General features: G+C 43.7%; 1 protein-coding gene across 4 annotated transcripts in view; it reads left to right on the forward strand.

Annotated features, from left to right (window-relative positions):
* Window positions 1-14,997, forward strand: part of JMJD1C (jumonji domain containing 1C) — a 136,019-nt gene that overhangs the window by 60,635 nt on the left and 60,387 nt on the right. For all 4 annotated transcript variants that reach the window (XM_032950747.2, XM_032950749.2, XM_032950748.2 and 1 more), the window contains exon 2: window positions 2,006-2,221. In XM_032950747.2, the coding sequence (XP_032806638.1) occupies window positions 2,006-2,221 (216 nt within the window). The remainder of the gene's footprint in view (window positions 1-2,005; window positions 2,222-14,997) is intronic.

The following is a 14,997-nucleotide window of genomic DNA, read 5'->3' on the forward strand; positions in this document are numbered from 1 at the left end:
CAGTACAATATTGGAGATGTAGTGTCTAAATGTAACCATATTTCATTCTGCTGTACAGAATAGTGGGTTTATTTATTTTATCGACAGAAAGAGACACAGTCGGTCATATATGGAGAGTAAACCAAAAATATATAAAGAATTGAGTCTTGACTGGAACGGAGAGTGGGAAAGGGAGTTCCAGACTATGTGGTCATCAGTGGAAACACAAATGACCTCCCACTGAGCGAAGGTTGATTGGGAGATTCGACAATTGGTATGATTGCAAATACATTATTCAGTGAAGTACTTCAGTGTATCAACTTCCTACATGTAACTTGACACTTTTTTTTAAGAATGCATTTCAGGTATGACATTAAACTTCAATGCTGCATAATCATGGTAACACATCAAAGCCTAAATTGAATACAGTACCATATGCTGTCTCTGATTGAGTCATGAAATGACCACACCGTTTCACCAAAAAACATGTTTTATGATCGATTGGAACGAGCCATTTGCTGCCTTTTTTTACCTGTGCTCCTGTGCAAGGTTGTGTTACGTCAGCTAATAATGTGTTCTACAGACATTAGGAGTGAAGTCATACATCGGCCACAAAGGTTGGATGAGGTTGACGACGTCACCGCGTTTTGTGCGGTTTGCCATATACCCCATGGTGCCTCCGTGAATAGCTCACATTAAAGAATCAAGTGGCTTACTGTTGCTCTTTGGGTTACGTCCATGCACATGCGTCTTTGCAGCAGACGATTGATGAGAAACGCCACTCTGTCAATTAGCTCTACAGCATTCCCCGGCACTGTTTGCAGTGGAAGGCAGAATAATGAATAAAAAAAATAATGAATAAAAAACCCCATCAGATGAAGTATTGTGGTTCCATTAGCATTTGATTGTGCGCGCTCAGGCTTGTGTCTCTGCTCGCTTTTGAAGTGTAGCTTTGTGTTGTGGATCGATCCTCCCCTGAGATGTATTTCACAGGAAGCCTCAAGGGTGAGGCTCGGATTGCTGCTTTGTTGTGCTTGGCCAGGGGCGCATAGTGCTGGGCCCACGATGAGGGAAAGGGTTGCCGCCACCGTGTTATTGGTTCGTGCGGAATATTGTTAGCTTTGGATTGTGTCTGCCTGGGTGGCGGTCATAAAAATGGTAGGATAACAGGAATACGGAAAGCGCGGTGGGTCTCCTGGGTAAAAAAGGGGAAGGAAATTTTACGTGGCGCATTGGTAGGCAGCATCACATGAAATGTGAATCGGTTGCATTACAGCCGTTGCGTTTATATGACGCACATCATTTGGAAGTATGTTTGAATGTAAAATTGTAATCAAAATGTCTCGGCTTTTGAGTTTTTTACCGTATGTGAAACATTTCAATGTTCCCCATGTTACCACTGGCAAATAATGAATGACTCAATTTCAGCGTGAAATATTGTAATGTGCCGTCTCGCATTTATCATTAACTTCGGAAGCATTACTAAGTATGTTAAGCATTGCTTGACATCAGCACTTTAAATACTTATTACAGGGTTCAACAGATTGCATTCATTTGCATTCATTGTGTTCAAGTGCAAGTCATTGGTTTTGTTTAAGATATGTGCAGGAACCCATGTCTCTCGGGTCAGATTATGCAGTGATAAATCAGTAAAAAATATTCTGGCCGCTTCCGATATTGTGTTTGTTTTGGCAACTAAGCATCAATGCAAGTACAGTATTTATGTTGGAATAAAGCACTGGATATTACCATGGAGTCCAAAATAAAAACATGCGCACACAACATTTAAAGTTGTATTACTGACCAAGGATGGTAAATCATGCACATGAATGGATTCTGTCATGCTTTTCAATATACACGTACAAAAGTTATCTCGACCACATGTTACAGACAGATTTGACAGAGTGACAGACCGAGAAGCTAATGCGTAAATTCTTTCAACCTTCGTCGGTGAGCGTTAAAAAAACCCCAAACGACATCGACGATGCCTCTGTGACGGACGTGCATTGCGCTTTGTCTCGCGCAGGTCTGCGTGGAGTTCGACGGGCTGGAGTGGGACCGCAGAGAGTGGCTACGCGTGTACGACGATAAGTGCTCGGCATTCCTGGTGGAGCACGCCCTGGTGTGGGCGCCTCGGACGCACTTCAACGAGCCCTCCGAGTCGTCGTCGCCAAGAGCCACGCCAAGTGCCCAGACGCCTGCCGCAGAGGCCGATGCATGCCAGAGGCCCTGGCCTGCCCTAGTGAGTAAAACCCCATCTGCACCAAGACCCAGTCACCGGACACGTGTTTTTTTTGTCTTAAATGTTTAGGGTGTCGCCTTAGTAACCCCAGCCTTAAGACTGTAAACCACAGTGGTTGTCTTTCTAAATGATACGTTAAAAAAAAAACCTGTTTTTTTGGGCTCATTACTTTTAAAATGTATTCGAAAGCCAAAATATCGAAGGAAAATTAAAGCTAAATCTATAAAAGTCATTTTTTGTCTGCCTGTGTGTGGCCGACACTTGCGAGGTGTTTGACTCGCGAACCGTGGGGTTAACGTTTAAAAAAAGTACCCAGGTAGCACGCCATGAGCCCCGTGGTGAGCCAGCGGTATTCCGATTTCGCGTCAGTCGCCTTAAAAGTCGTAGTTTAATTCGCGATTTAGTGGCAGTTGGGGTTACTTATTTATTTATTACGTCGCGCCTCCCAGCGCGCGCCTCTACCAAGTCACACGTTTATGGTGGGGGGAGGGCTCATACCAAGTCACACGCTTGTGGTGGAGGGGGGGGCTCATACCAAGTCACACGCTTGTGGGGGGGGGGGCTCATACCAAGTCACACGCGTTTGGTGGGGGGGGGGGAGGGCTCATACCAAGTCACACGCGTTTGGTGGGGGGGGGGGGGCTCATACCAAGTCACACGCGTTTGGTGGTGGGGGGGGGGGGCTCATACCAAGTCACACCCGTTTGGTGGGGGGGGCTCATACCAAGTCACACCCGTTTGGTGGGGGGGGGGCTCATACCAAGTCACCCGTTTGGTGGGGGGGGGCTCATACCAAGTCACACCCGTTTGGTGGGGGGGGGCTCATACCAAGTCACACGCGTTTGGTGGGGGGGGGCTCATACCAAGTCACACGCATTTGGTGGGGGGGGGGCTCATACCAAGTCACACGCGTATGGTGGGGGGGGGGGGCTCATACCAAGTCACACGCGTTTGGTGGGGGGGGGACTCTTTCGTGTGGACACTGTGCAAGGTAACACACAGATTTACAGCTCCCTTCAAACATTTATTACCATGACTGTTTACTCAATACTATTCCTTTTATGAAATAGTTAATGACAGGGATTAACCAATGTTTGATGATGGCTACCCTAAGTAACACGATTTTTCTCCCTGAATTAGTGCTACTTTGAAATTGTTACATACAAAATGCCTATTATTCCCCACTAACTTTGCTTTAGCGGCCACGTCTTTATGTGAGGGTATGACACTTATGCACACGTTTTCTCTTTGAAAATAGGTGCATTTCTAAATATCACTGTCCTGCTCACAAAAAAAACAGGTTTTAGGGGAAGAAGAGCCTTTTTTGTGTACTATTGAGGCATCTGCAGCCACGTAATATCACTTACTGCACAGGGCTAAACCAATAAATATTACTCATTGTTATTACGTCTTCATTCTCACATATTTACACTTGCCCCCTCAGTAGGGGGGGGGGGGTGAGCGGTGACGTTATGTCAATTAGGCTTAATCGGTGCGCATCTGCTCATAGTTACAGGTAGGATAGGGTGATTTATTATTCCTTGAATTTCATTTCTTTGCCGCTTTTGCTCGCGGCAAATGTTTGCACTAAAATGGCAAAACACCCTGGTCGTCGCTCTTAATTACTTGCTTATTATACACGCGTGCATTTCCCCTCTCCCTTGCTTCTTGCACTGAAGTCACGTAGATAGAAAACTATTATTTAAAAACTTAGTAAATATAGAAGTAATAGTGTGCGTGTGTACGTCAATGTGTGCGTGTGAGTCCATATATGTGTGTGCTTTGTGTGTGTGCGAGTCCGTGTGTGTGTGTGTGTGAGTCCGTGTGTGTGTGCGTCGATGTGTGTGTGTGACAGTCGCTGTGTTTGTGTAAGTCCATGTCTGTGTGTGTAAGTCGATGTGTGTGTGTGTGTAAATCCATGTATGTGTGTGTAAGTCAGTCGATATGTGTGTGTAATTGGATATGTGTGTGTAGGTCGATGTGTGTGTGTGTAGGTCGATGTGTGTGTGTGTAGGTCGATGTGTGTGTAGGTCGATGTGTGTGTGTGTAGGTCGATGTGTGTGTGTAGGTCGATGTGTGTGTGTAGGTCGATGTGTGTGTGTAGGTCGATGTGTGTGTGTGTGAGTCGATGTGCATGTGTGTGTAGGTCGATGTGTGTGGGTCGATGTGTGTAAGTTGATGTGTGTATGTGAGTCGATCTGTGTGTGTGAGTCGATCTGTGTCTGTAAGTCAATGTGCGTGTGTAAGTCAATGTGCGTGTGTGTGTAAGTCAATGTGTGTGTGTGTCGGTGGTGTAGCTGTAAGCATGCTGCACCACGAAACCGGCGACCCCAATTCGATTCCCGCTCACGGCCAACACCGGTGACGATTATCTGAACCGGTCCTGAGCCTCCCCTACGTCGAATCAGCTTCAACTGAGACCCTGCTGCGATGTGTAGTAAACATCATCAGCGGGGACTAACCATTTTTTTTCATTTTGTTACACTATATTGCATTCTCCTAAACACGTAAAATTCATACACAACTACTTTTTACATACATTACACTTTTCTGTATTTGTGTATGTATATGTAGTGTTTTTAAGAGGAGCTTTGAAATCTCTTTTTCGGTACTTCCCGCTTGTATAATATAAGTTGGTAAAGACGCAGCTCTGTAATTACTTGCTCACGTCACAGCTGGAGGAAGGGCCTGCACCAAAGAGAGCTCTAGAAATCTCCCTCTAGAGCAGGGGTGGGGAACGTCCGGCCCGCGGGCCGTATAAGGTCCGCAAAATTATTTGGTCTGGCCCTGCCAAGGCAACCGAAGGCGGGACTCGAAATTCAATAAATCTAGGAGCAAACCTGGAAAAGAATTTGCGAGTAGCAGCAACATCATCAATACCAGCTAACATCATCACCACGCCTCACCAAAGAGAAGCAGTTCCAGCCATCACATTAGGGCTGGGTTAATTAAATGTTTGACCAAATATAACAGGCTAATTTTTAAGTTGATAATTTTGTATGGCCCGCGAATGATGTTATAAATATCCAAATGGCCCTTGGCAGAAAAAAAGGTTCCCCACCCCTGCTCTCGAGGGTATTTGGCACACTCTCCTTCCGTGCTGGCCATATGTCTGACAAGGGTTGGGAGTACCCACACTATACCCCACCACACTCGACGACGTGATGAGCGACCAACAGCGGTGTCCTCAATTATACCGCTGGCGAGACAGGCGGGGGTGGGGGTGGTTAAATGCCATGCCGGGAGAAAGAATATAACCGGTGACCTCTGGTTTAAATATCCAGAATGATACCCATTGCACGATGGCAGCAAAGTCAAAGAAGAGTTGAATAAATGTGGACCTTAGTAAAGTGCAGTGTGCACTTATAAGGTTTGCTCAAGGAAGATGTTTGTGCCATTAATAGTGTGCAGCCTTTTTTCTTGGAAGCTACTTTTTCTGGCACTCACAAAATCATGCCATGATAAATGTTTGGCATGGCAGCACTGCATGATCTCTTCCCCTAAATAATGTACGGGTTATTTCTTATTTGACAGTTATGATTATTTTTCGCAGGAAATTAAAAAGTCATTATTATTTTAAGTGTATTTAGTATTAGTTTTCAAGTGGCATTTTTGCACGTTAAACACATTCCTGCGGAGGGAGCTGGTAGGAACGTTGGGTTGCTCGGTCAATGGCCAGGGTCAACAACGGCGGCACCACGTGGTGTATTCCGCAAATATGCCCGACTGTGAGGGCGGGCACAAGCCGGCGTGAGTAGGTTAAACGTTGCGTTTTATAAGGGCACCACGGGGTGACCAGCCCCTCCCCACCCAGCCCCGCCCTCCCCACCCAGCCCCTCCCCACCCGCACCCACCCAGCCCCTCCCCTCTCCACCCAGCCCCACCCCTCCCATTTTTGGATGCACGACGGACGGACACAACAATCCCCTGTGGGCTGGTGGTGTAACCAGGAGGTTCCTACCAGTAGTATTGTCTACTTGAGTGACCAAAGCTGTGAGCCAAACCCAAACTGTTCTCAATGTGTCCGTTATTTCACAACGTTACTTCTGAAGAATGTTTTTTGTTGAATGTTGATTGTTTAGTTTCTATAAAAAAAAAACGTTTTCACCCCTGGTACACCACGGGAAGAGGAATAGAGTCTAATGTTATAATGTATGACAAAAGAACAAGGGATGGGAAGGGATGCCGGGATGGAAGTCCACAAAACGGACAAAGATAAGCAGCGGGTTAGAAAGAAGGAGCGCGCCGGGCATGGAGGGGAAGAGGGGGGGGGGGAGAAGCAACGACAGTGCCCAAGATGTCGGGTGAAGAGAGCGTGATGATGAGAGAGGTGGGAAGAGAGAGATATAGGGGGAAGGAACGTGCAAGCAGACGTGAGCTGCATCGATGGAGCAGCATCTGTTTTCACAGGGGGTGCCGGGAGGGATTCAGAGCAGCGGTGGCTACACAGAAGCCACGTGATTTACGGGAGGCTTGAGCTCATTATAGATATTTAGATTTTAAACTACGTGCGTGATAAGGAGAAATGATGCAATAAAGCGATAGGTTGGTTCATTTCCTTTAGCGCAAACACCATGGCATGTACTCATAACTAACTTTGTGCATCACATACACCTTTTAAAAATATTTTCATATCCCCATCTTGGTTCTTAAATTAGTCACCGGTGAGGGTTTGTTTTGGTTGGAATTACCCCCACATATTGAATGAAATAAAAACTTAAACAGAGTGCACTACCGTGATGGTTTAAAATGGGGTACATTCCTTTTATTCAAGAAATTTTGAATGGCGTTTACTGTGCATTGTATCTAAGAAACGTGCAAAAAGAGAGACGGTATACATTACTGCATATTACGTGTTCATATTTAATCATGAGAGGACATCCACACTCAAAATCGTTGTTTAAGAATACGGAGAATCTCAAAATGCTCTAAAACGATTGCCATACCAGTATAAGAAAAAGCGCTGCAATGGATACTGGATAGCGTTGCTTTTGGGTTGGCAAGATAGCTCGCTCGGTCGTTAGGGGCCACGTGTATGCAACATGCTACACACTGCTCTCTTTGTGTCTGATAACGGCTGTGTTTTTGGATGCCTTCCAAGCTTTTCCCTTCTTTTAGTACGCCATGTGACCCTGCTGGCTGTAGTTGCCGCATGTGCGGCGACTCTTTGTGTATTATATTTGCTGTTGCTGATATTGCTCTTGCCGATGGTGATGATTGATAATGTGCAAGAAAGAAAGCTTCTCCGAGTCACACGACTCTTTCAGGAGGGGTTCCAGCATTGGAATGTTTGGCCATATTTAATTTTATTACTGTGCAAAATAATACAAGAGGGGGCTTGTAATAGACACACGTTTGAGGCTAAGAGACAGTAACTGCGGTGTTAACCGCACTGTGGTGCGATGGATGGGGTAACTGCACAACGAACCCATGTGACACGAGTTCAATTTGTGCCTGGGGATCAAACGCTCACATAATTGGCGAGTAATTGCGATAACTGCCCCCCACTCCAAGCTCCCTTGACCAACACGGCACCCCGCACAGCGTGTTGGTGCATTCCTACACGCGTGTCCACGAATCGACACGGCATAGCGCAGGAGGCTTAACAAAGGGGTTTTTAAATGATAGTTGCTTCGTAATGTAGTATTATATTGCAGGGATGCCCAATGTGTGCTGCTGCGGCGGCGGTTAGCACGCGGGACTTTGTCATGCAGTCATCGCTGGCTCATTCTCCCGGCGTGCCAGTTGTGAACCCAAGGGTGGCACGTTTCTTCATGGCTGGGCCTCCGGTCCACTCTGGTATGAATGTGTTGTCCACACCACAGTCTGGCTACCCCCCCCAGCTACTCCGGGACGTCTCGCCAGCATCGACGAGCAAAGTCAGAGGAGCTTTCTAGAGCTCCCTCGAGTGGGAGGCCCTTTTGCCAACCCCCTCCCCCCCCCACAATTAATTTACCTCTAACATGTTTTCCCCTTTGCACATTCATTTCTGTTTTAAATAAGCCATACTGACATTTCATCACGGGACCTCCTTTGCCAGTGTCAAAACATAAGAATAGGTTTTCCCCTTTTTTCTGGCAACAAAACAGGTGTTAAGATGTTAAAACGCCAAACTGAAACCTTTTACAAGGAATCATGTATTTTGTGGTTAAAATACAAGCAACAACAAAAACATGCTTTGACAGTAGATGCACTGTCTTTGAAACTGATGGGTCCACACAATGCATATTGTGTGGTTAATGTAGACATGAATCCTTGTAAAATGTTTCAGTTTAGTGTTCTAACATCTTAACTACCTGTTTTGTTGCCAGACAAAACAAAGGCAAAACCTATTCTTATCTTACTGACATTTAAAAAAAAAGTTTTAGAGAATTAAATGGGGGGGTCACGATACATCTGGAGACCACCCTGTTGTACCGTGCTGTGTCCTGTTCTTCACCATGCTGCAGTCGGCATGATCTTGATGAGACTTGGTGCAAAAGCACTCTCTGCAAGTGCACGATGCAGTACTTGTCCTGGGCACCAATGGGATCTCTCATTGTGCACCCTCCCCCCATCCGCAGGCCGTGTGTCAGTCTGCGGCCGATGTCCCCACCGGGAATAGTTTAGCAGCTGCTCAAATTCCCCCTCCGGTTAAAAAAAAACCAGCGCGCCAGAACAAAGGCAACATCATTTGCATCTCTTAGCTTTAAAGAGTGCCGTAATTGTGCTCAGAAACACTTAACTAGGTCATTGTAGCAGTTACCATACACAAGGTGGTATGTAAAACAACATAAATGTTAATAAGTAAAAATTATTTGTGTTCTGGTCTGCAATGCAACATAACTGATTTTTTTCTTGATTTGATATCGCAGTGCTTTCAAGCAGGCGAGGTATGTCAGGTGAAACACAAACTATAGATGGATGTTGTGTGACCATACGTCGTGCTGGTTAGTGAGGGTTGGTGAAGGGAAGACTCAGAATCTGGTACAGAAGTCACTGACCACTGACATTAGCCACAGGCAATAGAGAGATGTTATCTTACTCACATGGAATACAGGAGGAGGTCGTGAGTTCCATCCCGACCCTGATGATGCCTATATATTTTAAGTTTGTGTGTCCTCTCTCTCCCTGTGGTCACGTGGATTTTTCTTCGGGTCGTATTATGCCCTCCACATTCATAAACGTGCGTTTAGATTATTTGGCTACTGTAAATTGCCACATGGTATAAGCCACTTTGATGAGCTATCACGTGTGTCCCGGTCGCCTCTGCAAAAGAGCTAATAGCTCAGTGGGGTTTTACATGGTAAATTAAATAGTGGTAGTCGTTGAACTTTAGTCGCTGGGCTCATAGCATAGTGTGCCAAGTACTGTGGCACCACTCCACTCATTTCAAAATAAGTACAGTGCGATATATACGGTATATAACAGACTTTAAAATTATAAACATTACTCATGTACTGTATTAAACTAAAACATTTTTTTGTGAATATACGTGCATTCGGAGCTGAATTTCAGCCATAGCTCTGGAAAATATTATCAAGCCCCCCCCCCCCCATTCCTGCTGTTGTGCAGAGGAGGGACAGAATCCGGGCGGTTGGGGTTTGGGGAGGGGGGTCCATGTAAAATATTCCACGAGAGATTAAGACCTGTTGTGTGCACTGTTTAAGCAAAGTAAACAAAATCAATGGGGTATAATACTGTACTGAAAATTGCATCAACATTTGTCTGGGAATCTTGCATCCACAGCTCCATTGTGTGGAACGTGCCATATATATGATGCACTAAATGATGGACCAACCACCTATAATTATTCTATCACAAACCCCTGACACCACAGTTCCAGACTCCCAGTTGGTGCTCAGTAGGGAGCCAAAAGCAATAATTGTGCAATGGAGGCCAAATTTAGTAGTAATCCACATTCTTGTAGCCTCGTTTTTAGATGAATAAGGACAGATTGAAAGGATTTGTGTTTGTCTATTCAACCATAAAATGGGCAAGACATTTTCAGTGTTAGAATCCAGTTAATGCAAGTACATTTATGCAGTAAATAATGCTATGGTCCGTACATACACCGCTATAAGATTATGTACGATGCAACAAAGATGCTTGCTTTATTAAGAAACCTCACATAAAAGCTGTACTCTACTCATAAGGCACTACTAAATACCATGGTTCTTATCAATGGAAAAACTTATGGATGTTGCTGCTTGATTTATTCAAGTTCCTACCGCAATTTTTTTAGCGAAACAGTTTTTTTAGCAAAACTGACCTCGAAGCTGCATTGCATACCCAGAGGATATTTTTTTGTGTGCTTCCTATTCTTTTCCTTCTATTATGTCCTGTCTCCCCTGGGCTGGTTGAGGTGTAAGCATGAGCCCACTTTTCAAAGCCACTAACTGCTGGAGGGCACATAACCCATGCGCATGCGTGGTGGTGGTGGTGATGGCTTACACAGGTTGGCTGCAATGGTTAGATAACCAGATGTTGCTGTTGGGGCACCAACACTGCCCTCGACCCTTCGTTAAACGTATCCCGAAGAGTACGTTTAATTCACTTTTAATCCTTCACCCACAGTCAACCAGCCAACATGCTCTTAGTTGTGATTACAATATGCTGTACACTGCCTGGATGAAGCAGGACATCTTAACATTTAAACCACTTGCACAATAACATGTTGGCAACAGAGAGAGTTAAGTACCTTTGTTTATTAGGATTATCAAATACTGGTTTGATGGATAGGCATGTGGAAATGTATTTTTTACATGTCCGTATCATATTTGTTTTGATTGGCATGTATCTTTGACATCCTTCTTGACTCAACTTTTACAGCCAAGCGAGGTTTCCATTTAAAAAAAGATTGTTTGTTGCATAGTTCACTTGCTGTTCTTAAAAATTTTCATGACCCTTCCCTATATAAGAGCTATTGGCCATTTCTACAGCATTGTATTAATTTGGTATTTGTGTGTGGACGTTCCATTGTTTTTGCTATATGGATGCTTGATTGATAGATGACAAACGAAAGACGTATTAGAGTATAGGAATATTATATGTGGAAGTCCGTGCTGAAGTGCTGTATTTCTCTACAATAGCCATTGATTTATCAATTAGAATCAATTATTTCACCAGCAGTGGCATTAGAAATTTAATTGTATAGCCTGCACCGTTTCTATTTATGCTATATGCTCGTGTTATACCAGAGCAAACAAAACTTTTCAAACAGATATGGGAAAAAAAGAAAAAAATACAGGAGATGTTAAAATCGAGTGAAAAAGAATAGATAGTTTTAATCGAAGAGTGATCCCAAGTCATGATATTTCCTCCAATCTCTGAACATCATTAAAAGTATACTGTAGAGTTTCGTGTTTTTTTGTTCATTTACTGCGCTTGTATTGTTATGTTTACCACAGGTAGTCTATTGAATTGCTATTTTTCCTCTGTGCATCATGTGTTAATGCGTAGGGGGTGTGAGAGGTGTGACAGATTGTAGTATATCTCATAGGGTGCGAGGGATGGAAAACTGCATGGGGATGCCTTTATCCAGCAGTAGATACAAAAGGAATGATTATGATAATTATCACATACCATCATAAATGTCACTGTCTATTAATCACTGTACAGCTACACTGGCTGCAAAAAAGTGAGACGTACAAAGCTTTAAAACGCGTAATCAAATTAGCCTCGAGTATTTATTGATTTTAATACGTTCGGGCTAGATTTCAGAATAAGTGAAAGTATATGGGTACTGTATTTCACTTCAGTACGTGGAGGTCTATTTTTTGTTGCTGTACAGTCACGTATATATCATTTTGCTATGTTCCCTATGATTTCCGTGAAATGACAACAACCCAGCGTGCATATCTCTCTCTCCAGCTGCGTGTGAAGTGAAATTATGGTTTGGCCCCGAGCAATATGGTATTCACATGCTCAAAGTCAATCTTGCTGTTTAACTTGCTGAAATAATATGTATTATAGCTTGAAAAATCCTCTGAGCAACAAAGCTGGCGTGAAAAATAAGAATAGGTTTTACCCTTTCTGGCAATAAAACAAGAGTTGAGATGTTCAAACACCAAATAGAAACATTTTACAAGGAATCAAGTTCGCATTAACCACACACAGTGCTTGTGGTCCAACATGCAAACAAACATGCTGCGATAATTTTCTATACACGTATATGCAGACTGAAAGGTTTCTATTTGGCGTTTAAACATCTTAACACCCGTTTTATTGCGAGAAAGGGTAAAACCTATTCTTATTCTTCATACTTGGATACTGGCCAAAATGTCCTTTGACAAAGCTGGCATATCTTAAATAAGTAATATTCTGTTCCATTCTATGTAAACAAAAAATTACAAAGCTAATTGAATATACTTCAGCTCCTATAATGCATGGGCTCTTATGCACAACTATTATTTGCAATGTCAGGTCACTCCAGTAATCTTCCTGTTATCCTCAGACCAGCCCTTAATATTATAAAAAAAAAAATTATAGTCAAGAGAAAGAGTTGTAGAAGCAATGAAGAGGTGTAAAGCCTTCTGAATATTGTATTTTCAGTGTCTGCGGATGACAGGAAAGTGACTCGCACAGACTTGCAGGGGAGTCGAGGGGTACCTAACTTTCATCTTGCTCACATATGTTTGCAATACCGGTACATAGAGCTGCCACGGTGGCGAGATGTTAACTACCTCGCCTGGTATGCAGGAGGTCATGGGTTCCATCCCGACCCTGACCCCTGCTGTATATTTGGAGTTTGCATGTTCTCCCCTTGGTCACGTGGATTTTTCTCCGGGTCCTTTGATTTTTCTCTCCACATTTAGAATCGCCATGCATTGAGAGTATTTGACTGCTATACATTTCCACGTGATGATAAGAAGCCATTTCCTTGCGCTATCATTTGTGATGGCGGGGTCGCTTCTGAAAACGAGCTACATAGCTCAGAGGGTCTTACCTGGTAAAATAAGTAAATAGTTCGTAGTGGTTTTTGTAGTTTTATATTTGGTGAAAACGTGGATATGGTGGTGAGGGTCATAATTTATTAAAGTCACTGTCAGTAGTTGCTGCCCTCTGACTCGGCTTTTCACTGGGCTCCCAGAGGTGGGTGTGTGATGCGCAGTACCTGTGTGATGGGATACAGTATTGTAATGCAGTTTGGAGGGTCTGTGGTCTCAATTGCATAATAGTTTATGGAATCAAGAAGATGATAATGATGGAGAAGGGAAAAAGGATTGTCGAGACGGATGGTGACGATGATGAAGACGACATTGATGGATAATGATTACAGATGAAGATGGTTTGGGGTGAAAAGAATGCAATGATGATGTATCAATGATACTGGATGGCAAAGGTGGATGATGATGTTAATGATCGTGTTAGATGGTTAGATTATGAATATGATATATGTTGAACCTTTTTTGCACCCTACGCAGCCAACCGCAGGTGTGGTTGATGATTATCATGATGATGATCATGAAAACAAAGCAAATGGGTGAAAGATCATGATGAAATGGTGTTAATGATTATGGTGTTGGATGATAGAGATTGACGATGAAGACGGTGATAGTTGATGAATGACAATGATAGTGAGGAAGGACGTTGCCTTCGCTGGCATCCTTGCAGCTGATGCCATGAATTATCTCTACACACACTAACCACAGGGTGCTGAGCAAGTGTGCTGTACGTGTTTTTCCAGCATTGTGTATGCTAACCATGGTGTAGCACACCACATAGAAGGAAAACATTCATATTCCACTTTTTTTTTACACGGATAAGAGGAGTCATGCAGCATATTCATAATGCTTTCAGCAAGTAATACACGTTTGTTTTTAGTAGGTAATACAATTCAAACGCTTCTTGATTTAGGATTGTGCTTAAATGTGACAACGTCCCTAAATCGTTTTACTGATACTGTCCCTGTGAAATACAGCATTGTTCAGCACTGTACATTGCATGTGAAATAGACTTTGTCATCGTACTTTCATCCGTTTCCTTTAATTCGCAATGTTTGACGTGCACTTTTGGCACGTGTTAACTGTGTATTTATTGGTGCCTTTCGTGTGGAGCCAGACCTCTTCACAAGCTTCCAACACATAACCAAACCACGTGTTGAGCAGACCGTGTAGTAACGTGGCGGTTGTGGTGATGGGAGTCAGCAATGAGTCAGCAGGAAGTTCAGGGGAGAGTGGTTGGTGTTCCACCACCACCCCCATCCGTACCCTCATGTGTGCTCTACTTGTTTTTTTCTAATGAACTTCAACGCCCCCGTGGTGGAAAGGTTAAGCCAGGACTAAGGGTTTGTGACGCGCTGTGTTGAGTCACGTGTTCCTTTGTCTGTGTTCACTCCTAAGTTCTCTTCAATCTTGTCGCTGGCAAGTCAAAGAGTCGAAGCGATTTTTTTGGTGTAAATTAGCATTGAATCGGTTGCTCATCTCCTGTTGACAGCCGTGAGCCAGTGGTGGAAATTCCACATTCCTATGGTGGGGGGGGTGAGTTTCCATAGGACAACCGCTTTTGACTTGCCCACAAAGTGTTATCCATTTTATTGACCACTGACCACGTACATGGTATGTTTTACTATCTTGCAAAAATATGAGTGAAATTATGTGATTTGATTCACTCTTAAGTTATTTTATTGCATAAAAGGTGCAATGTGGCATGACACAAATAGGATTTCACAGTCGAAACACTTTGATGTGGGGATTTGCCCTAGATTTGTCAATGGAGGTGTCACCATACACACTGCCCGCATTGTATGAACAAGGAATATTCTCCAATTCGCTCATCATCTTGTTAACTGTTCA

This window comes from Petromyzon marinus, chromosome 9, assembly GCF_048934315.1.
Source record: "Petromyzon marinus isolate PM22_M1 ecotype Great Lakes invasive population chromosome 9, UKy_Petmar_22M1.pri1.0, whole genome shotgun sequence".
In the NCBI taxonomy this organism is placed as follows: Eukaryota; Metazoa; Chordata; class Hyperoartia; order Petromyzontiformes; family Petromyzontidae; genus Petromyzon; species Petromyzon marinus.